Genomic DNA, 22,946 nt, shown 5'->3' on the forward strand with positions numbered 1-22,946 from the left:
ATTCCTTTTGCAGCAGGAGCAATTCCCCAAACGAGTTGGCTCCACGAGTTGGAGTTCGTTTCTGCTGGTTCCTTCGCTTCCTTCTCTGGCGCCCGGATCCCCCCTCTCTCTCTGTGTTTTTTCCCCGCTCCTCCTTCAGCGGTAGTTGTTTAGAGGATATGCATAAGAATGCCTTGCATTTCCGTTTCAGCTTAATGCGAATGTGTTGTGTTGGTGAGCTTTATATTCTGCGCTGTGTTTTTCGCAAACAGTGATTTCCTATTTCCCCTTTCTCCATAGCTTCTTTCCCCGCCCATCCCATCCCATCCCATTCTGCATTCTGCATTCCCAGTACCCATTTCCCATCTTCCCCATTCTGCAGTGCCATTCCCAGTACAGTACCCATTTGCCATCCTCCATCCAATGCAAAAGTGGAATTGCTCCGAGTTTATTTTATGCTTTGAGCAAAGTTTCGTTGCATATTTTAAGGCAGTTTTGCCGGCTGCAGTTATGTATGTACTCCGCCAGCCAGAGAGCCCAGAGAAAGAGAACTCAGAGAGAGAGAGAGAGAGAGAGTAAGCGTGGAACACAAAAAACAATCAACTGCGATTTGTTGTGGAGAAATTGCGAAATTATGCAAAAAGTCAGGTGGGGAGGCGGCGGGAGGCCTCCGCCGCTCAAAACATATTTGCCGTGCTCGCCGGGCGTTTGTCAGACACACAGACAGACAGACAGACAGACAGACAGACATACAGACGGGTAGATAGTTCAGGCATTTGAAATAATTTGATGTTTTCATATTTATTAAAATTCCACCCCGCACCCACGCCCTCCCAAGGACTCCCAGGAGCCACGAGCAGAACCTTTGGCAAACAAAACAAAGTGCCAGCAAATCAATTACAAGGCACACACCAACCACTCGACAATCGGGAAAAAGTGGAAAACTTTACATGTGAATATGGCCAGGATATCCATATACTCGTAGCATATACATATACAGTAGGAGTGTAGGAGGAGTCCTTTCAGCCCTTTCGAAGTTCGTTGTCCGTTGGCACGGAACTCCGTTCCGTTTGGGTTTCCCGTTTGCATGTTTGATGCCTATCTTTAATTAGAGCGGCGCTAGAATTGATGACGGCTCCAAGTCAGCGGCTCGTTTTGTCGAGTGGATGGCCAGAGAGAAAGAGAGAGAGAGAGGGGGAGAGGAGAGTGTGGTAGTGGGGGTGCAATGATGGAGCCTCTATCACCAGGTAATTACCTGACAGGAAATGCAAATCTAGCCAAAGGATACGATTATTTTTCTTTCACTCCACTTTCCTTTCGATCGAACACTCTTCTCTTTCTTCCTCTCTCCTCTCTGCCTTTCCTGCTGTTAGAAGGATAATCCTGCTCTTCTTGTCCTGCTTTCAGAAGCATACACCTCCTCCTCTATTGCCTCTCGTGCGCCGTTAGAAGGAAACACCTTCTGCTCTCCGGCCTGCTCTGCAGTGTTGGGAGGCGTGTACCGTAGACCCATTTTAAATAAAAGTTTCGACAGCTCGGCAACAAATTTGTTTGTTGGCAAGAAAAAGGGGGAAATTCTCCCCCCATGGAAAGCCCGCTGTCTCGGTCTCATCATAATCAGCGGATGGCCTGTCGAGCAGCTGCCGCAACTGCCTGCTTCTGCCTGCTTCTGTTGCTCACTTTTCTTTGGGTCACATAAACGGCAACATGTCAACCACAAAAACCGCAAAACTTGGCAAATAAGTTTTTGGTTTTTTTTTTTTCCTTTTTTGGTCCGGAAAGCGGCCCGTCGACTGCTTCGATTGAAAATCAACTCACACACCCCCAGGAAGAGAGACAGAGAGAGAGAGAGACACAGAAAAGGGCACACATGCATGGGCTTCTGATTCACACATGCGTGTGTGTTGATTTTCTGCTGTCAATTGGAGGGAAAAAGGTGGCACAGTGGTCTGAGATTCAAGAAAAATTTAAACACTTTTGAAAATGATATTTTGATATACAAGAAAAAACCAATTTTGGCGAAAGTTTTCCTTTAAAATTAAAGGATGTCAACTATTTGGGAAAAAGGTAAAGAGGAGCCCAAGAAAAATAGGGAAAAGTCTTCTAAATCTTCCAAGATTTATCTTATTTTTTTCGATTTCTGACCGAGAAGCGATGCTGCTTAAATTGATTGCTTAAATTTATAATAGGAATTGGTCAGAATAGGTGGAGGTCAAAAAACTCCACAGATCCACAGATCCACAGATAATATTCCTTAATAGTCTTTTAAAAGCGAGCGAGGAGCGCTGCTGCATGACTTTATGCGTGATAATTATTATGCATTCCTCTAGAATTTGTTCCAAAAACTCCACATATCATAAGAACTCTAACGATTTTCTTTAAAACAACCGAAGAGCACTGCTGCATGACGCGTTTTATTTGTCAAATATGATGCATGCTCTAGAAAACTTTACGTAACAAAAGAATCCTTGTAATACATATTCCACCTCTGACAAGGGCGTAAAGCTCTACATATTCCAGTATTTTATCCACATTTAAAGCCCCTGAAAATTTGTCAACCATGTAAAGACCACAGTGCGACTCGGATGTTTAATCCCAACACAAAACACACATTCGATTTCCTCTCGCTGTTAAGAGGAAGCTGCTTAGGAGGCTGGGTGTCATTTTCAATTTAGCTGTTGATAAGCATAAAAATCACTGAGTTTCTGGGCTTTAAATTTTTATGTAAACAGGCAGCGCCGACAACACACGCGCCAAGCACACAGCCCGACAATATCCTGGGGCCGGTCGGCCTCCTTCCTTGCTCCTTTGGCACTATTGAAGCAGTCACTTCAATGTCAAGCATCAGCGGGTCCTTCAGTTCTCGGAATAGACGGGATCTCGAGCTCCGGCTCGAGCGCTCTCTCACTCTCATCAGCATATCAATGGCGGCGCGCCAAAAAGTGTGCTATGATTTTTTCCCAACCATTTTAATTACGTCTAACGTCTGTCGCGGGGTCCTTACAGCATTTCTAATTTTACGCTAGAGAAATTTTATATGACTGAATTATGTTGTGTTGCATGAGCCATGAGCCATGAGCCATGGCCATGGAAGTGAACTGTCCGTTAATAATTTCCAGGAAAAGTGCCGTGCCGTACCGTGCCGGCGGGGCGATGGGACAACTTTAAACGCTTTTGTTTGGTGGGGTTTTTCGGTTTTTTAATTAAGCCACGACGAGGCGCTTTAAACGGGCCCTCACTCCCACAAAATCAAAGTTGTCTACGGCAGTTCCTTCAAGTATCATCAGCGCCCCGGCATCACTTGCATACGAAAGCAGACATCCCTCGGAATTATGCTAAGCATATGCTTACAGTGGGAGGCAGGAGCGACGAAGGACGTGGGCCTGTCCTGGTAATGACAGGGAGAGACCAGAGCTGTAGACCCTCGACTGCAAAGGAACGCACGAATACGCAACCATCCAAAAAGGACAACAAGCTTTATTAATGTTTTATGTGTATTGTGTGCCGCATACTAAATAGCAAATCCTGTAAAAATACCCAAAAGAAAGAGAGCGAGTCCCCAGACCCCCCCATATCCATTGACAATGTCAATTGAAAAATCTCTTCTTCGGTGACCCTCCCCGTTTTTGGGGGGGAAAACCAGAAACCAGAATGAGGGACAGTCAATAAGCAGGCGAAAGCAAACTAATTAGTTCCAATGAGCAAACAAAATGGCAAACATTCAGGCACTAATAGCTGGTAATTCTGGGGCGCCATTGGGGAGGGGCTTGGTATGCGACCAAGCAGGTGTTGGAATCAGGAATCAGTGTGAAAGAATTTGCTAGAATCTGGCAAGTAGGAAGAGAGGAGATGGGGAAGAGGCTGGAGTTGCATTGGAATTTTCTTTGGAAAGTTGGAAACTGTTAAGCAAGTGGCCAATGTAGGAGGTATTTTGGTGTAAGGAGAAACGAGGGAATAGAAAGCAATTAAACTTACATTTATATCGAAAACCCATTTATTTATTTATTGAAACCCGATATATTAATCAAAATTATCTATAGTTAATCGAAAGTCGATATCTTAATCGAAATAAATTTAGGTTGAAAGGCAATTTCTTACTAGAAGGTATCTATAATGGGTCGAAAGTCGTTGTTTTAATCGAATTTAATATCGATTATAATATCTACAATCGAAATTTTAATTGAATTCCATATCGATAATGAATTGAATATCGATATTAATAGGCAATGGAAATAATAACCCTTTTCTTTTTATTTTAAATACGATTTTATATTCATAAATATCCCTTAATAAAGACGTTAGTATCTCGATATGTCGTAACATAAAGAACTGTATATTTAGTGTACTTGATCGATTTTTATATCGATACCCTTAAATAATTCTTGTCCAATCACAAAATTTCTTTTGTTGTCTTTGCCATTCAATAGAAAAACCAAAGCTTCTTATGGTCCAAAAAAAGCGAGAAAGCATTTTGAATGAGTATCTATTGGAGCACATTCCCTTGCAGGGCAGTCGCTCCAGTAAATATGGTATATGTAAGTCGCTTCCTTTTTCTTTTTTTTTTATGATGGCTGAAACACCTGGCGATGGGAACCACAAAGAAAATGCAGCCATGTAGCCCCAGTTATAGCCGTAGCGAAAGAGATAGCTGGCTGGGTGGGAGAGTGTGGGAGAGAGACCGCCAAGCATTTTTAATTAAACAGCCGCGTAAGGCGATGAAGAAGAAGGAAGACCGTACCGAACCGAACCGAACTGAACCGAAGGCAAGCGAATCTTGGGCCAAATTGTAAGGAAAGGAAGCAGGAGGGAGCACAGCACAGACCATAAAATAAATCCACGCCAGAAAGTATGCAACAAAAGTTTGCAATTAAAATTCAAATAACATGCTGCAGGAAAGGAAGACGACAGGGCAGGGCGATGGCGAAGGCTGATACGAAGAAGGCATCGCATCACACAACGTTAGAAGGAAGCGTACACAAACAACTCAATGTGTTGAAAAGTGGTAGACAATTCTTAGAAAACCGCCAAAGCTCACTCTCACTCATGCACCAGCACTGAGCACATGTCTGTGTGCTTGTGTGTGCGTGTGTGCGCGCCCATGAATCACACACGAAATGTAATAAAGCTTTGCGTTCGCTTCCCCCAGCCCCGCATTTTCCCATTTCGCCCATTTTCCTCGCATACGCAATTCCCATTTCGTGTAGCATACTTTTGTGCGTTGTGCATTTCGTCTGGCGGTTGTGTGGCGGTGTGTGGTTGTGTGGAGTGTCCCCTGCCCTTCCCGCCCCCATGCCGTCCACGTCCCTTTTCCACATGGCAAACATCATCATATTCATTATTATGACAGTTGTTGTCACAATTAAAACAATACCAAAAACAAAAGTCGTAAGTTTACATGGTAATTAAATATTTTAATATGCCTGCGTGCCTCTGAGAGAGCGTCTGCCCGCCTTCTCTGTCTTTGCTGTTCTCCACCATTTGGCACTCCACTTGGGTCTACCCATTTGAGGCTTTCTCTCTCTCCTCTGCTCTCCTCTCAGTTTGGTTTTTGGTTTTTGGGGTTTTTGGTGACTGCGGTGTCGGCAGAGAACTGCGAGTGGAATGGAGTGGAGTGGAGTCCTTCCCGGAAATGAAGAGATAGCATTGGTACGCGGAGTGGTGGCAGCGGTTAAAATTGCCAACAGCTTGCGAACGTCTGCAAAACGCAACAAATTGTCAGCCATTGTGTGTGTTTTGGGCGTTATATATTTTTCGGAATATTCCCCATGCACTTGAAGAAATTTTAGAGAAAGTTAAGGAATTTCGGTAGAAGAATATCTTTTAAAAATTCCTTGGGAAACCCCAGAATCTTCTTTACATGTAGTTATGGACAAAGAAAAGATTATGAATATTTATACAAATTGCAAAGGGTTATAATATAGAATATCTGTTGTTAGAAGACCACAAACCTATATTTTATGGCGATCTAGGTGAAGACGTTCACCAAAAAAGGATTGGGGAGATTAGGCTTTCAGAGTATTTAAGAAAATATTCTTTACCTTTCAAAGGCGCGGAAAGCTACTTTATGTAACAAAACTTAATGTCCTAAGAATGAATTCCAAGTAGTTCCTCTCATTATTATTAAAAAAAAACATTTCTCATATTTCTTTAAATATCTTTTTCTAAGATTTCCATTTATGTCGAACTTCATAAAAGATTTACACCACAAATTCCCCACAAAGTTCTATCCTCTTATGCTATTTTCTCGCCATGTAATTTTAATTTTCTAATTGTCAAAGTTGTGCGTGGAATTTTCCCACACACGCACACACACTCATATGATCCTGTCTCCTGTCTCCTGCTCCTGTCTATTCCTCTCTCGCACATAACCGCTCCCGCGACACACATCATCCTTTAGCTTCAGATGTTGTCGTCGTTTGAGTGATTTTCATGCTGTTTCTGGTTCTGGTTCCTATTCCAACTGTTGCTCAACTTTTCCTCATGCTACGTGTGTGTGCGAGTGTGTGTTATGGTATGCGGTATTTTGCTATGCATTTAATTACAACTTTATTTAAATATTTTCTGCACCATGTCGCGCTGTCAACATTTCGTCAGAACCCAACTTCATTTCCTCCTTCTGCTTCTTCTTTTCTACCATTCCTTCTGCCTTCCTCCTCGTTTCCATTGGGGGGTTTCCATGCTCAACATTAATTAATTCAATTGAATGCTGCGTCTGTCATTTCCGTTGTGGATTCGCTCGCTCTGGATTGCCGGCACTCGATGTTCCGTCCTCTCATCCACGTCTTCGTTTTAATCCGATTTGAGCACGCACTTAGGCATTATTGAATTTAAAGAAGAAAAAAAGAGAGCAGGACAGGAAGAAGGAACAAAACTTATACACAATATTGCTTATTTCGGTTAAATAAGACAATTCATTCAATTTGTGGCCACTAAATCAACCATAATAATAACCACAACAAATGGACGTCGCCGTCCTCCCACCCCTTTGGAGAAGCGAAGGCAAAGGCTATATAGAAAAAAGAAAGGGAGAACCGGAGAGAGGCCAAGCCGCAAATTCAACGCCCAATTTGTGCCGCGCTGCTGCTTCCGTTGTCAATAACAATTTACGGGATAAGAAACACAGGGACGAGAGATGCCAAGGACAATAATCGAAAACAGCAGCAGCCGGTCAGTGGAAAATATATATTTCCTTCGCTTTTCGCTTCTACATATATCCTTTCCGGAGGGTATTATGCGTTCCGGAAAGATTTATGGAACAGGGAGAAGAAAAAAGTGTCCCCATAAAGTTCATATATCGTATACACGAATATTCGTGAATTGGAATCGATGGAAACGTGGATAAGGGAATTTTTTTTAGCGAGATCTACTGTTCTATTTAAGAACCAATAAAAAGGAAAGACTTGGCGGGGAAACACATTTCTTTCTAAGGACTACCCAAACGAAGTTCTACAACCTTTAGTTTGAAACGAATGCTACTTCTTAGCCTTCTCTTTCAAATGGGAGGATATCAACAGCTTCGTTCTCCGCAGTTAACCTTTCTTTCTGTTGCTGTTTTTTTTCTGTCCCTCTAATATTAATAATCCCGAGTACGCAACGGAGCCGGAGACCTTTGAGAGGACTTGCAGGACCCATGGCCAAAAGCGATCAGCCAGGCCCACAACAAATGAGCTCGGACAGGAGAGACAGGAGGCGGAGGCGTTGCTCGACTCTCGGAGGAGACTCTCTCTCTAATATGTCACTGTTGGTGCCAATAACAATAATAAGCAGCAAAACAAAGCCTAAAAGCTGCCAACCATAAATTCAGTTCAGAAATGGAGGCAGGAGGCGTAGGAGTTGGCCATCCAAGACGTTGACAATGTCAGGCCCCCGGAACCGGACTGGCTCTGGGGCTGTCATGAGGAGTGAGGCGAAGCAGGATTCCCGGCCTGGAGTGGAGCACGACACCATTCCTCTGTGCCAATTTGTGCTGCAAAATTTATGAAAAGTTCAATTTATTGTGCGACATTATTTCAGCACATAGTTTGCTCAGAAAAAGCCTGGCTCAGGACGGCAGGCAGGCAGGCAGCCAGTGCGACGATGAGGCATTGTATACCCTGTTTAATTTTCTGTGGACGGGGAAGTTATTAATTTAAAATGCGTAAGGCATTACCCGAATGGTGCGGAAAGAGAGAGAGAGAGAGAGCGAATTCCATTCAATAAATATTGGTGTGTGGGATTTGGTATATCAATCTTTTATTAAATTTCAAAGTACATTTATTATTGGGATTCCTCTGGATTCTTGAGTATACGAATCTTTAGATTTAGCAGGAATTTGTGTGGTGTAGGTGGGAATACTTTATTCGGGTATGAGCGATTCAAAATGAGCGGTTTATTTATGTTTCACAACGTCGAAAAACGGAGGTTCTGATATTTTTAGTATTTTAAGTAGGAAGGTATGAAAGAAGTTGGTATTTTAAAGAAATGAGTATTATGGCATTCTTTTATAGTATTTTTCCGTAATTGTAGGTATAGTATTTTCCTTATGTTTATCGTATTTTTTATTTCTATAGTATTTTTCCGTTGTTTTATATTGCTTTTGAGTAATTGTATTTTTAAATTGATCTATTTCGTATTTTTTTAAGTATTTGTATTTTATTTTATATTGCTTTTGAGTAATTGTATTTTAAAATTAATTAATTTAGTATATTTTTAAGTATTTGTATGGTATGTTGTGTGTTTTTAGTATTAAGAAGAGATTTTATGCTGCTCTCTTCTCAATGTTGTTGTTTACAGTATTTTCCAACTTTAGGGAAATGTTCATTCCACCTTCACTATCTTCCCCTTCTCACTCCGCTCTAATTTATTGTCAACTATCATATTCTGAATCATCTGAGTATACCCCGCATAATTTCCAGTGTAAACAACAAGTCATTTAGCCAAGTCCTTCTTTCGTCTGTTTTGTTCTTTGAACTTTAGAAATTTATTTTATATTTTATTTAGAAACTTTTCTAAATTTTACTTGTGAATTACTCACACATGAAAGAAATGTTGGCATATCAATTTTTATGCCATACGCATATGTATTATTTCTGCATTTACATACTCATACCCCTACGAATATGAGTGTGAGTATGAGTATGCGGGTGTACAGATATTTATGTGGGTGACTGTGACTGTGACTGTGTGCTGGGCGACGGCGGTAACATATGCCATAAATTGCCTGAAGTGCTCTCTACACCGACTTTCTCTGCTGCTGCTGCTGCTTCTGCTTTATGTTCTTTATGCCATCATCCATGCCATCTTTCCAGTTGGGAAACAAATGCTTTGGCATTATTGAAATTTCTTGTTTTTTCTGTTTGGGTTTTTCTTTCTTCTGCTTAAACTTTTCTTTTTGCCTTTGCTTTGGCTGTTTATGCGGGCCAGACAATAACCCTCTCTCGACTTCACATCAATTTTACATCAATCCATATCGAAGCACACACACACACACACACACGCACACACATAACAACCCACACTCATGCACACATATTGTATATGATTGTGGATGTTGTTGGCGTAAGTTGATTTGCATATTTTTTGTTGGTCTCCTTTCACTCTGTTTGCTCTCTGGATTCTTTCACAACATTAGCAAACGCATCTTGACTTTGCAGCCGAGTCGCCCTCTGCCCCTGTATCTGTATCTCAGGCTTAGCCCCCTTCTATGTATGTTTTTTCTAGGAAGTGCAGATGAAAAAGTTAAATTTTCTCAAATTTATGGGGCAGTTTGTCTTTCCTTTTCGTATGTTTTGCTCTTGTTTGATGTTCTGGCATTTTTGAGCAATTTTTAGGTCGTTTGTACCACAACTTGACATTGAATGCGAAATAATACATCATGTGGCTTCTGTGGATGAGAAATTTTGCAATGGAAATGGTTGAGGGTACTGAATTTTGGTACACTTTTGGGCAAAGTTTTAGTATTTTGAAGATATATATTTTCTTTATGTAATGCCCAAGTCTGCCCAATTATAATTCCACAGCTCCTTGGTATTTTTCTCATAATTATTACGAGTTTTTATCAAACAAAAGTCTGTATTTACCTGTTTTTGTAAATTCCAAGACGGTTTAACGCTTGTATCTAGGTATATTGTATATTTTTTTGCTGGCTGCCAACAGTCTACAACAAATTAATTAGTTAGGCTTTGTTGTCATATTGCAGCTTCATTAATTAAAACCGAAAGAGCCCGAACCCAAACCCAAACCCAGGGCAAAACCAAAGCCTTGATCCCCAGATTTGCTCTAGGCAGATAGATAATGAAAAATGAAAGCATGAAAGTCATTCCAAGGGAATGAGTGGGCACCAGCACCAGATACAAAAACCAGAAAATAGGCTCAGGACCAGCACCAGGAGGACCAGGGCAGAGGAGTCTTAGGCATTTTGTCAAAAAGTTAAGTTGTAGGCATTTTTCTGGCCAATAAGGGAAATTATTTTACATGACTCAGCACATCAAAAATGTGAAAGTAATTACCACAGAAAAAGCAGCCATGTCATCCTTTGAGCCACGTATAGAGACGATACTCGTTCGATACAGGAAAAAGAGATACTATTACCTGAGCATGAAGGGCATTTTGTAATCACATAAATTGATGGCTTACATAAAAATGTGATTGTTGAGGGGTAATGGTTAAGGGAATTGCCTAAATGAGTTGTGCATTTCAGGAGAATACTTTTGGGATGGGGTAATAGAGATCCAAAAGCAGTCTGTATTTATGATTGCAATTTTCTATAAATTTCTACACACCTCTGCTCCAGTACTGACTATCGATTTATGGCTTACTTTTTTGGTTTATATTTTCGGTACGAAAATATATGTACTGTTGTTGAGATGGTGTTGGTGAAAATGTTTTGATGATTTCCTGTAGCCTACTTTTCGGCGGAGCCGACTTGTATTTTGACAACTAAGTGGCACTTATTTTTGCTAAATAAAATGTTGACTGTCTTTCCAGTTTATTGATTTGTTTACTTTAGTTTTTCTTATCTTTTTAGAGTATCCCCTTGCTTAAAGTTCTTCCCCGGTACCTGGGGGCTGCGCTTTCACTTGCTTTCTTTCGCTTTTTATCATACCAGCATTGTGTGTGTGTGCGTTCCAGGTTTACCGTTGGAGTTTCTCCCTGGTGGCCAGATAAGCTGAATGGGGGAGAGTGGGCGTTGGCAGGTCGGAGGCATGTGCAACTCTCTGCGACAATGCGCGCACATGACCCCTTTTGCTTGACCTCACTTATCTTACTTAGTGGTTTACGGGGGCGACTCCACCACTGCCCCTGCTGCTGGTGTGGAATGGTGTGGTCTGGCCTGGTCTGGACTTCGGGCAAAGACAAAGGCTGTAACTCCCAGGCACCCCGCACTTTTGTGATATTTATGTCGCCAGCTGTTGGCATTAGTGGACGACGACGACGACGACTGGGCTTTTAAGGCTGGAGCATGCCTCCTGTTCCACATGGCAATAATGTGTGTGGGCAACGGAGAAAGAGATGTTGTTGCCGCATTAGGTTTCCGGCCACAGAAAGCTTAGGCTTGCGTTCCCCCCCATTTCAGGAAGAGTTTTTGTGGCTGCCCAATATGCCCATCCTTCCATCCGACGTATCCCTGATGTGTGTGTTTGTGTGTGCGGGCAATAAACTTGTCGCTTGTTATTATCGTCTTAATCGTCTCCGACTCGGAGCATTACATACATTAATGTTTATTTCTCGTATATGTTTTTGTTGTTTTTTTTTTTTTTTTTTTGTTCTTTTATGCACTCCCGCCCTCCTCATAATTGCCTGTCATTGCAACAGTTGGGCTTTCGCTTTGGGCTTCGCTGAGAATTGATGAAACTTTCACTTAAGCACTCCATGGTATCCTGGTCTCCCAAGCTCTAACTTTTCTGGGCTTCTGGACAACCTGCGGCGCAGGTTTTTCGCTTCCACAATTTACATAAAATCTCGCTGTAAAGAACATTTATCAAACGCTGTAAATGTACATATTTTCATAGTCAGGTTTTCATGGTTTTCCTTTTTTTTTTTTTTTTTTTTTTTTTTGTGAAAATACTCTTCTGGAAATTGAGTTTTTAGATTTGGTGTTCTATTTTGAAGGGCATCATTTTGAGGCGTAGAAGATAAAAGGACAACTTTTCTAAATTATATATACTTTATATATACTTTATTCCTTAATATGGAAATTCATGGAACTTTAAATAATCATAGAACTTTGCGGAGATAATATTTCTACGGTTTCTAGAGCTTTCTTCAACCATTCTCTCAGTCGTTTCGTAGGTTTTTGGGGATTTTTTAGGTCTTAATGCTAATTTTATTCCTTGAGAAATTATAAACTAAAAAATCGCATTGTATATAATTTTTCTAGAGCATTCAATCGTCTTCAATGTTCTTTCTCTTAGCGGCTCTCTCTTTTTTTAAATAATGCGTTTAGGGCCACGTGACAAAGTTCTGGAACAGAAATGCCTATAATGCTGCGGACTCTCAGACTCTTGTGAAAGAAAACCCAGTCCATAATCTCGACGCGTCGCGACATTTGCTGCATAATAATAAACAAAAGGCAACAGAAAGGAGCTCCAGACGAAGGGAGCAGAAAAGAAGTCAGCGACAGGCAGCGATTTGAGAAACAATAAAACAAAGACTAGTCGGTGGAGGCACACGGGTACGGATAGGCTGGGGGTTGGGGATGGGCATGGGTTCGTTCGGGGTTGCGTTTGCTAGAGACAAAAGGCCAAAAAAGGCATTGCATACTTTACGGCTATATGGCTGTAGGCTTAGCGACAAAACATTTATGCTTTGTTGGATTTTGTAAAGGAAGCCAGTTCCAAGAAGGAGGAGAGGGCAGGCCCCGACGTGATTGTCTCTCAGTCTGTCTGCTAGTTTTCGTCAAGCATTGAGGGGGAGCTGAGGGATGAAAAGGTTACATATTAATACTCCACGCAAAAGGTAAAGGTTAAGGTGAGATGAAGATGAAGATAAAGATAAAGAACTTTTCTCTGGTATGGTATTAGGTATATAAATGGAGGATTGAAAAAGGGCTCAAACTTGAGTTGAAGAATGATTGTCGGAACGTTGCATATATTTGTTAGACATCTGAACTTTTGTTGCAGAAAAATGGAAGATACTTTGGTGGAGAAAGAAGACTCCTTTGTTATAGAAAACCGTACACTAGAAAAGTGGAAAGCGATTATTTTACTCTTCTTCCAGTAGAAGCTTGTCCCCGAAACTCATTAAGTATTTGGTGTACACTTTCAAGAGTTTGCCCCGAGCTCATGTTGGTGTAAATTTTCAAGAATTTCACAAGCCTCATCTTGGCATCAGGTTAGCTTACGCCGGCATCAACAGCTCCAGAACGTGAGAGTATTATATTGAGATACATGAAATTCATTTTAGTTCTTCAACTTGACACGGTCTTAGTCGTTCGTGTCTTGGCGCACAACTTTCCCGCCCAATGTCTTGGGCGAGAGTAATTTCAGCTATTTATCAAGGTATGACAATGCGGATTTTGCACGGCATTTAAAATGCCGAGCAAATCTCGGAAACTTCAGACTTGAGATTGGCGCCCGCCTCCGCAGGACCACCACGTGTAGAAGAGCACTTAAAGGCATCTCTCTCTTTGGCTCCTCCCTGTCCTCAGCCTGTCCTGAAGGCAAGAAGTCCTGGCACGGATACCACCTTGGGCTTACTTTGCATTGTTTTGCTTGGGAGACGACTTAAGTGTTGCTGTTTACTTTTGTGCACATTTAGCTGCCAGCCATTCTTGGGTGTCGGTGGTTGTACCCTTAAATAGAGTATTATTATATTGACCAAGTGTTTGCCAACGCAGGAGAAAGCTTGCACTTTTAACAACATATGGCATAAGCTTCAACTATCGGTCTGCATTTGAGATATCTGTCTGAAACATTTAGCTTTCACAGAAACAATGAATGTATCAAGGGTATCAATCTCTGCGGCTTTCAAGGCTAGACAAACGTTGATGTTGTTGAGATTTGGTTGGGGAAATGGTGGTTGAGGATTTTCTGTTGCCTACTTTTCGGCGGCGCCGACTTAATGCGTGTGTTGAACCAGCAGCAACATCAAGTGCTAGACAAGTTTTTCCTCTCGTTTGACCATCTGCCAGGGGCCTTTTTTGGCAGCTTATAAATAACACAGATTAAACAAAACACCAAAAATGAAAAAGAAACTTTTGTGGCGGCCAGTAAAACTTTTTCGTCCATCATGATCATCATCAATATATACGAAATACATGTGTGTGCGTCGCACTCTCTCTCTCTTTCTGGCGGCTGTATATATACTCAATGTAATTTCTGTCAAAAGTTGAAACTAATGAAAGCCAAAAGCCATGCTAATAATAATAAAACTTTGTCCAGCCCTGCCTCTCGGCAAACTTTTGCATTGTCCAGAGGTCTGGATCTCACCTACAGAGACAGAGACGGAGACAGTGAGAGAGTGGGGGACATTTGGTTGACACTTGAGCTTTAGTTCAGTTTTTTGGTGATTGCCTTTCATGGGGGTTGGTAGCTATATGTATCTATATACTATATTCATCCAATACATTTCATAAATATTATGACAAGCTCAATAAAATATCAAAGCATGCTTACTGGGGCGTCTACGTGCGTGAAATGAAAGCCAGCGATGCAGAGACGACAGTTTTGTTTTTGGTGAAAGGTAGATGCCGGGAATACACTATTTGAAGGAACTTTCAAATGTTTGATGGTTTCCTAAAGGGAATGTAAGTGAGGAACAGTATGACAAGTTTGTCTTCCTTAGCTGTTGTTGACATTTTGTTGGTGTAAACTTTGATAATGATTTTCTGTTGCCTACATTTCGGCGGTGCCGAAACAACAGCAATGTTGATTTTTGAGTGAGAATCATGTCTTGCAGAAGACATTCTAAGGGAGTTTTTAAAGTCGAATTTTTGTTGTTGTACAATTCCATTCCCTATACAAAAATGAATATACCTGAAATTTTCGCAACCTCAACAAGGACCTGTTCAATTCAGGGGATCTATTTAGGCTTTTGGTTCCTTTGGTTTTTCTCTCCTGGCAATTTGACAAGTGCCTTGAACAGTTTATGAAATTGCCAGGTTGTCTGCAAAACCATTCCCATACCACACCATTCCTTTTTCTTGTCATCATCTTTGCCGCTGTTGTTGTTGGTGTTGGTGTTTTTGTCCATGTTCTTGGCCTTGTTCTTGCTGTTGCTTTTGTCCAATCATAAATTGCTAAGGCCTACTCGCAGAGGATACCGCAGGCTAGTCTCGTGGTGGGAGGGACAGACACCATCCATTCGACCAGACCCGACCACACGTGTGTTGCGTCTCATAAAGTTTGCGGCATTTTAAGCTGGGGCCCGGCTTACGAGGTAATCCCGCCTAGAAATAATGAGTGTTGCCATGTGGCCGAATGTCTTTGTCTTCGTTTTGGTTTCTATCTCTTTTAAAAAACAGACATTGTACAAGAATATAGATAGATTTTTGTTTGCTGAGTCGTGGATGGGGGATGGCGGCAAACCCAACAAATCCCCATTTAATAGGGGGCGTGCAGTTCCCCCAAAATTCAGAATAGTTTCTCCATCCTAAAACAAGTTAACTTTCCAGGAACAGGCCTTAAGGCAAACACTCTCTATGTCTAGTTCCCTGTCGACCCTCTCTCTGCATGTGTTGAAAATTTTTTGGCCACAATTTTACATTAGGGCTAGAAGCAAAAACTAATTATATTAAAATGTCATGGAAAATTTGTACGTATTTGGTCAAAAATGGGTTTCCACTTTGTTTTTGCCTGCTTTTAATGCAGAGTTTGCCAAGTAATTTTTTGGCACAGAAAAGAGAAACAGGCGACCAGGAGATGTGGTCAGGAGTTATGGCTGTGTGGAAAAAGTTCCTGTCGAAAGTTTGTTAAGCCTCTTAATGGATATTGAAATGTGAAATTAAGTGGGTCAACATGTGGGGGAATTTAAGCAGAAAATATACAGAAACTCTGTCCAGACAATCACACATCAATTGTGAAGCAATTAAGGTTTGCGAAGCGAATTTAATTGCTAGGATCAACCGGTCTGAAATCTAGTCTTTCATGCTTATTGTTGAGTTTTTGCTAAGGAAAACGTTGTTGATCATTTTCTGTTGCCCACTTTTCGGCGACGCAGAATTAATGGCTGGAAATTTAAACAGAAAACATACTTTTTATTGAGACAATCCCACATCAATTGAGAAGCAATTAGAGTCCATGACAAAAAGGGTGCCCTTTTTTCATCCCCAACTATCATACCATGGTTCTATTTTATACTTTCGATCTCTGCCTCGAAACCTAATTGAATTGCTAAATTTCTTTCTCCTTGGGACATTGACATTTGGGTTTCCTGCCATCCTGACAGTTGACAGCTGATTGAGAGTTTTTGCATTAGAAGTTGTTAGCTGTCTTTGGTCCCCTAAAAGGGATACCATTCCCATTCCCAATGCCATTCAAATATACTGCACTGTTTCCACACCTATACACTGGATTCTGCTTTTACAACACGGCTCTAATTTTGATTAATGACATCCAAGTCGACATTTTGGGGCCCGCATCATTTATATGCCTCACTGACCTCAACATCCGTGCGGCGTTTAGGCCTGCTTTTGCTCTAAAACTTGAAACCAAAAACCCAAAACTTTTGCTTGGATCGATTTCGTGATGAATTGCTTTTGGGATGCCCTGACATTTTATTCTTTCAATTTAATTAAAAATTGTTTGCCGGTACATACTTCTGGCCAAAGGAGTTCTTGGGCCATAATCGCTGGCACTCTGTGCTTCTTGTTTTTTTCTGGCATAAAGTTTATTTTTTATTACTCTTTGAAGTAACATTAAAATTTAGTTGCATACGCAACAGGGAAAAGCGGGTCCGAACGAGCAAAGGAACGAACGGGGTTGGCTATAAAAATCCTCCAGTGTAAAACTATGCTGCGCTTTTATAAGTATTTTATTTGCAGCTGCCCAAAGGAGCAGCAGGGTCTGGGAGCAGTAGCTGGGAGCAGGAGCCAGGAGCAATAGGAAGGATGCTGTTTCTTAGACTCAGCAGATTTAGCAATGCTTTTGCCAAAGTTGCCACATTAAAAATACAACACGAGGCAGGGCAGGGTAGGGCAAGACATGGGCATGGGCATGGGCATGGAATGGAATGGATGCCACACAGAGTTGCAATTTCCACAGGAGAGTGGCAACGGAAGTCCTGGGTAGTAGGAAATGCAATGAATCGTTAAATTTAGCATCGTATTTCAATGCAATTCAGAGGGAACGTTGGCTGCTCCTGAAGCTGCTGCTGACAGGTGAATTGCAGCTGTCAGTCGGTGGCATGGCCCCCTCGGAGACGACCGCCTTCGCCACGCCACTCCACTCCACGTCGGGACTCATCTTCCTGGAGGACGAGTGATTTGTCGCCAACAGGACAAGAAAAGCAGCTTAGAAGAGCTCATCCTTCCCTCATTCCCTGAGCAGTTCTTATGACTATTTGCAGCCTAAGCATTTCCATTACAAGAGCTTCGGAAAGGAAACCCGTTTCTAAAACCCTTCATTGCCCATAAAATTTCTACCCTCGCACTTTGCACTTATTAAAAAGTCGTACACGTGGGGACTGAGGACCGAGGGCCGGGGGCCATGGTCGAAGGATAATTTAGGGGAAGTAGCTTTGGGGCATAAATTTCACGGAAAAACGGAGGAGGCCTAACTTTCAAGTTTCCCTCTCGTTCGCCCCCTAACTAGGTCTTGGGTCATAAAAAGCAGCTGCATACTTTACGATTCCTCTACCCCAGAAGCAGCATATGCTGATTTTATACATACGAATAGGAATACGAATACGAATATATAGGAGATCAATTTTTATGAGCATTTTGGCATATTGGAAACAGGGCCAAAAGTTATGGTTATAATTCAGCAATGTTCCGAACAGAAAAGAAGGGAAAATGGAAAAAAAGTCAGGGGTGCTGGCCCAGAATGGAGGGGAAGTGAAAACATATCATATATGAGAGTATTGGATCCCTCTAATTGAGATGTTTTCTCTATGGCTCTATGGGGAGCATGTGGAATGTTATGTTTCTAGAAATATTAAATTTTGGAACTGGTGTCTAGTTTTTTGGGGGCAGTTGAAAATTGCTTCTAGGGAACTAAAAATGCTTGAGCTGTATAAATGTATCATGAAAATATGCCGACACTATACTATGTATCTTATACGTATCTTTATCTGTATCTTTAGTGATAAAATATGTCTTTTATATTGCTATAAATTATGTCTTTGTAAGAATTTAATATTAAGAGTACTCCTTTGCAGTCTCATTTTAGATAATTTGCTCATAAAAACATTTCACAATCCACAAATCAGCTGTCCACTTATACCTAATATTTAAACGATAAAATTTATAAAATTATCAAAGGTGTCGCTGCCTAATTCTATGGAAAACTCTATCAACTTGGTCTTACACTACTTTTTAGATACAAAAACCTTTAAATATTTGTATTTCACTTAGAAATGCAATCCACATAGCATCCACTTGACCTATTGATAGCTCAAAAGGCATTTTCCATACAAATATCACTTTTGTATATTTTTCTTAAATCTAAACAAACATTACTTTTTATATCTTAATTTTCACATCACAAATTGTATCTTTTGCCACTTTTTGCTTTTCTGTTTCCCCCACGCCACTGATTGAACCTGAAATGATAAAATCGAATTTTGTACACAAAATCAATTCGAATTTTCTATTTTATTTCTAAGGGGCTTTTTTCTGACCTTTTTTGTTGGGGTTATGGTAAAAATGTTAGTATTAATTTCCATTCAAATTGCTTGAATGCGCCTGCATCTGTAACTGTATATTTCTGCAACTGTGTCTGTGTGAGGGCTTAGTTTGATGTGTGTGTGTGTGTGTGTGTATCTATAACTGCGGAACATTTGAAACGTTGAAATCAATTTGCACAAATCAACAACGAAATTGTTTGCCGACTGTCGACTGCATTGCGTTTTCCCTGGCATTTCCTACTGGCTTTTCCACACGAGTGTAAAATGAAAAATCAGCAAGAAAAAGTTGGCTGCAGTACGTAGCCCCTCGGGGGATTCTTCATAGGATATGTACTCGTATCCATGCCATCTACAAATTTCATTTGTCATTCCTTTAATCTTGGTAACAAGCAAAAAAAAAAAAAAAAAAAAAAAAAAAAACAAGCTAAAACCTAAATCTAAAACCGCGAGAGATAGCAGATAGCAGATAGCACAGACATAATTAAATTTATTTAAATTTTTTATATCTCTCTATCTCCCGGTGTTTGTTCCAGCAACAAGCAAGCAATCCAGCAAATAAACAGAAATCCCTGTTTTATGGCCTTAATGATACGCTTTTTATGGGTCGTCACGGAAAGTGTCTGAATGTCCTGTCTGCTCTTCCATTGCCATGCCATCAAATTGTTTAAGCAAACATAAAACTTTACAAATGCGAGAAAAAGAATATTTACTGAGAGAAATTTCCTTTGCAGTTGATGGCATAGGGGGGGAGTAGGAGGAGACGCTTCTCAGAGCTCATTACAGCCACAAAAACCAATATGCTTATTGCTGTTTGCCACACTCCTGCCTCCTGTCTGTCTGTCGGTCGGTCGGTCGGTCGGTCTGTCTGTGTCTGGGGCTATAAAAACTGTTAACGTAAGCGTAAAATGCTTTCAAGTGCTTCGCAAATCTAGCAAACCTCTCCCAAACCAAACCAAAACCAAACCAAACGCCTGGCAAATCATCTTCTTGAGGGGGAATCTTGGCGTTGGATTTTTTCCCGTCTTCATTCTTAATGAGCAAAAGCAACAATTGCGAGTAGGTGGCTTAAATATATATACATTCCTTGGCCATCTTTCTTTCTTAACTTGGCCCAAAGCAATGCCAGACGTGGGTGGAAATTAACAAATGGAAATTTGTTTTGTGGGGGCATTTGTTTGCTGATTGAAGTGCGAATTATTGATAAGTGATAATGCCTCAAAGTATCTTGACTATGTACAACAATTTTCTACTGGAACTTAGAGAATTCCTCAACGGATCTGCCGACGAAAAATTCAACAACTTTCATAGTCGATGGTTGACCTCTCATGAATCTCTTAAGATTGCATCCCAGATATATTCCAATTTCCTTAAGAAAATATAGTGATTACAGATTTTCTCAATAAACTCCTTAATTTCCTTTGGAAACATTCACTAGTCCCTCGTCAATGAAAGCCACCAATGCCTTAACATCCATTTTTAATGTATCAAAATTTATATATAAATGGACTTTCTCCAATATTTATTTTTATAACTAAATTTTACCAATTTTCTCTGGACTCTGGACTCTTTTCTTTACTGAAAAGAAAACTTCTACTGGCCGAAAAGTTGAAACCCCCAAAAAAACTTTCGCAAATGATACAGAGGAAGAGAAAGAGTGACTACCCGCAACACAAAACCGAAAAGCAACAGCAAATTTGCTACCAAAATGTAATGCCCCCAAAAGCGGTAGAGCCAAGAGGATAGGGTGCCTTCCTTCCCTTTCAGAAAACTTTAAATTATTTACAAAATGCACTCACAATACTCGAATGTACGAGTACGAGTATATACACTACTCTGGTAGTAGGGCACATTGTCCCCAAGTTTTGTACTCCCTTTAGGCCACAATGCAGCTGCAAATATTATTTATTATTTCTGCTGCCGCTGATGCTCTGGGGATCAGTTTTCGGGTGTGTGATTAGCCTTTGAATCGAACTATAAATAAGCTGAAAAGTTTTCGCACTGATTCGTTGACAGAACAGAATCGAGTGAATAATATTTGTTTAAGAATGTTATACTTTTTGGCTCTCATTGTGATTGTTTAAGCGATGAAAGGATTACAATTTGGAATATTTGTGAGCTGAATCTGAATGGAAAACTGTCATTTATTCAATTGATTGCTTAAGCTTTTTGATCAGTTTTAAACCTCAACTGTAATGCACGAGATTTTATTGAGTTTTTGTGATTTTTTGCCAGATATGATTAAAACAATGATAAATGATTTCTAAAGTATTGCTTAGTTGTCGTAACATTTTTTAAAAGTTTTTTTAAAATACATATTTCCCTATTCTCATAAACACATGATTTTTTTGTATATTTTATCTAAATTTTTTTCATAAGAAATACTATCTTTAAATTGTATAAATAAGTAAATAAGTCTTGTATTATATTAAAAACCTCCGAACTAAGCTAAAATTTAAGTTTAACAAATAAATAAACATTAAATGAAACCCATAAAATATAATTAAAATATCAAACGCGTTAAACGGGAATAAAAAATATGATAACACAGCCATTATCGTCGCGCGTTGCGTCGCGTTCCGTGTTCGTTTCGTTTCGTACTAACCGAAGGTTCTGCTGCCCCGTTACAGATGCAAATTTTTCGGATTTTCCATACATACAATATCTCACACGTAAGTCCCTGTTGTGGCCTAAGGTACAGTCCCGTCAGCCACCGGCCAGCGGCCACCGCCATGCAATTTAAATGGCGCGTAATATTTAATTTCAATCAAAACTCACTGCAGAAAAAATATACATGTTATCTGCAAAAAATGATACATAAATCGAATTGATATGTTGGGTAAACTACTTTACGTTCTCCGGGGTTGTGGACTCTGATGCTGCTGCTGCTGCCTCGTGCAGCATTGGGGCAACATGCACATGACAATATTTTTGCTGCTTGTTTAACGTTTCGTGATTTTTGCCAGATTTTTAATGCCGTGCATCTGTTTTCGAACCCCCTTCACATTTTCCCATTTGCCCCATTTTGTAGCTGTATCTTTTTCTCTTTTCTTCTTTCGTGCCACTCGTACGAGTACGTGTGTGTGGACAAACAACATGCGACATTGTATTGACAGCATATTGTGACAAATATGTAAAAAGAATATACGGGAAAACTCCACCCCAAAACAAAAACAAAAGAAGAAAGAAAACCCCAACCAAAAAACAAAAAAACAAAAAAAATAAGCCAGGAAAGCAAAACCGAAAGCATACAGAAAATGATGGAAACGCATTTCAAGTGTCGAACGAAGCTTTAAAATCGACTGTCTGTCGTTCTGTCGTCTGTCGCCTACTTAAAACAGCTGCCGCTGCTGCCCCAAAACGATGCGATACGATACGATACGATACGATACGAGTATCTCCAACACACAGCAGCCCCACAATAGTCTCTTAACCAAACAGAAAAGCTCTCTTCCTGAGGGGGCTTGAAGTTTGCTAACACTTTTTGGAAAACTGCAGTTTTTCCAAGAGTATTTTTCGAGTATTTTCAAACAGAAAATTCAATAGAATTTAATTCAGTTTAGAATAGAAAATGTATTCTAGTTTTTGGAGTAGTTTAAAATCAATAAATGTTTGCCTTTTAAGGAATCTTAAATAAAACTAAAGAATACCTGGTGTTCAAGAAAAGAAATATAGAAAAAAGAGCTTCCTGTTGCACAGATATTTTGGAGTCTAAGTGCAAAAGAATTTCCAAATACAGCCTATTATTCAGAGTGGTATATCAGAGATTTCTAAAGACCAAAACTCAGGCAAGGTCCTGAAGTTTCTATAAAACTTCTATAAACATTTTGAAGAAAACTAGTTCTCAGTAAAAGTATCTTATTCCATTGAAATACCCACACAGATATGGCATCTGAAAATCTGCTTGGCAAACAAAAACCCAAGCCCCAAAAGCACCAGCAAAAATATATGTATATTAAACCCTCATCCTGCCTCAAAAGTCTTAACCCTTAGCGAAGAAACCCTTGATATTAAACCGCTTTGCTATGTTCTTTTACGACCCCTCCACAGATCCGCCGGAGATCATCAGGAAGCCACAGAATCAGGGCGTACGAGTGGGCGGCGTTGCGAGCTTCTATTGTGCGGCACGCGGTGATCCGCCGCCATCGATAGTCTGGCGCAAGAATGGCAAAAAAGTTTCGGGTAAGTTTTCGCATTGGCTTCCTCTA

At 40.5% G+C, this 22,946-nt stretch overlaps 1 protein-coding gene across 8 annotated transcripts in view; it reads left to right on the forward strand.

Annotated features, from left to right (window-relative positions):
• Positions 1-22,946, forward strand: part of LOC108162108 (tyrosine-protein phosphatase Lar) — a 160,694-nt gene that overhangs the window by 59,158 nt on the left and 78,590 nt on the right. For 5 of the 8 annotated variants that reach the window (XM_033393463.1, XM_033393464.1, XM_033393466.1 and 2 more), the window contains exons 4-5: positions 21,369-21,410; positions 22,789-22,920. In XM_033393463.1, coding sequence (XP_033249354.1) covers positions 21,369-21,410; positions 22,789-22,920 — 174 coding nt within the window. The remainder of the gene's footprint in view (positions 1-21,368; positions 21,411-22,788; positions 22,921-22,946) is intronic. The other 3 variants (XM_017296679.2, XM_017296678.2, XM_017296680.2) reach the window with 1 other exon arrangement.

Source organism: Drosophila miranda, chromosome 4 (assembly GCF_003369915.1).
Source record: "Drosophila miranda strain MSH22 chromosome 4, D.miranda_PacBio2.1, whole genome shotgun sequence".
Lineage (NCBI taxonomy): Eukaryota > Metazoa > Arthropoda > Insecta > Diptera > Drosophilidae > Drosophila > Drosophila miranda.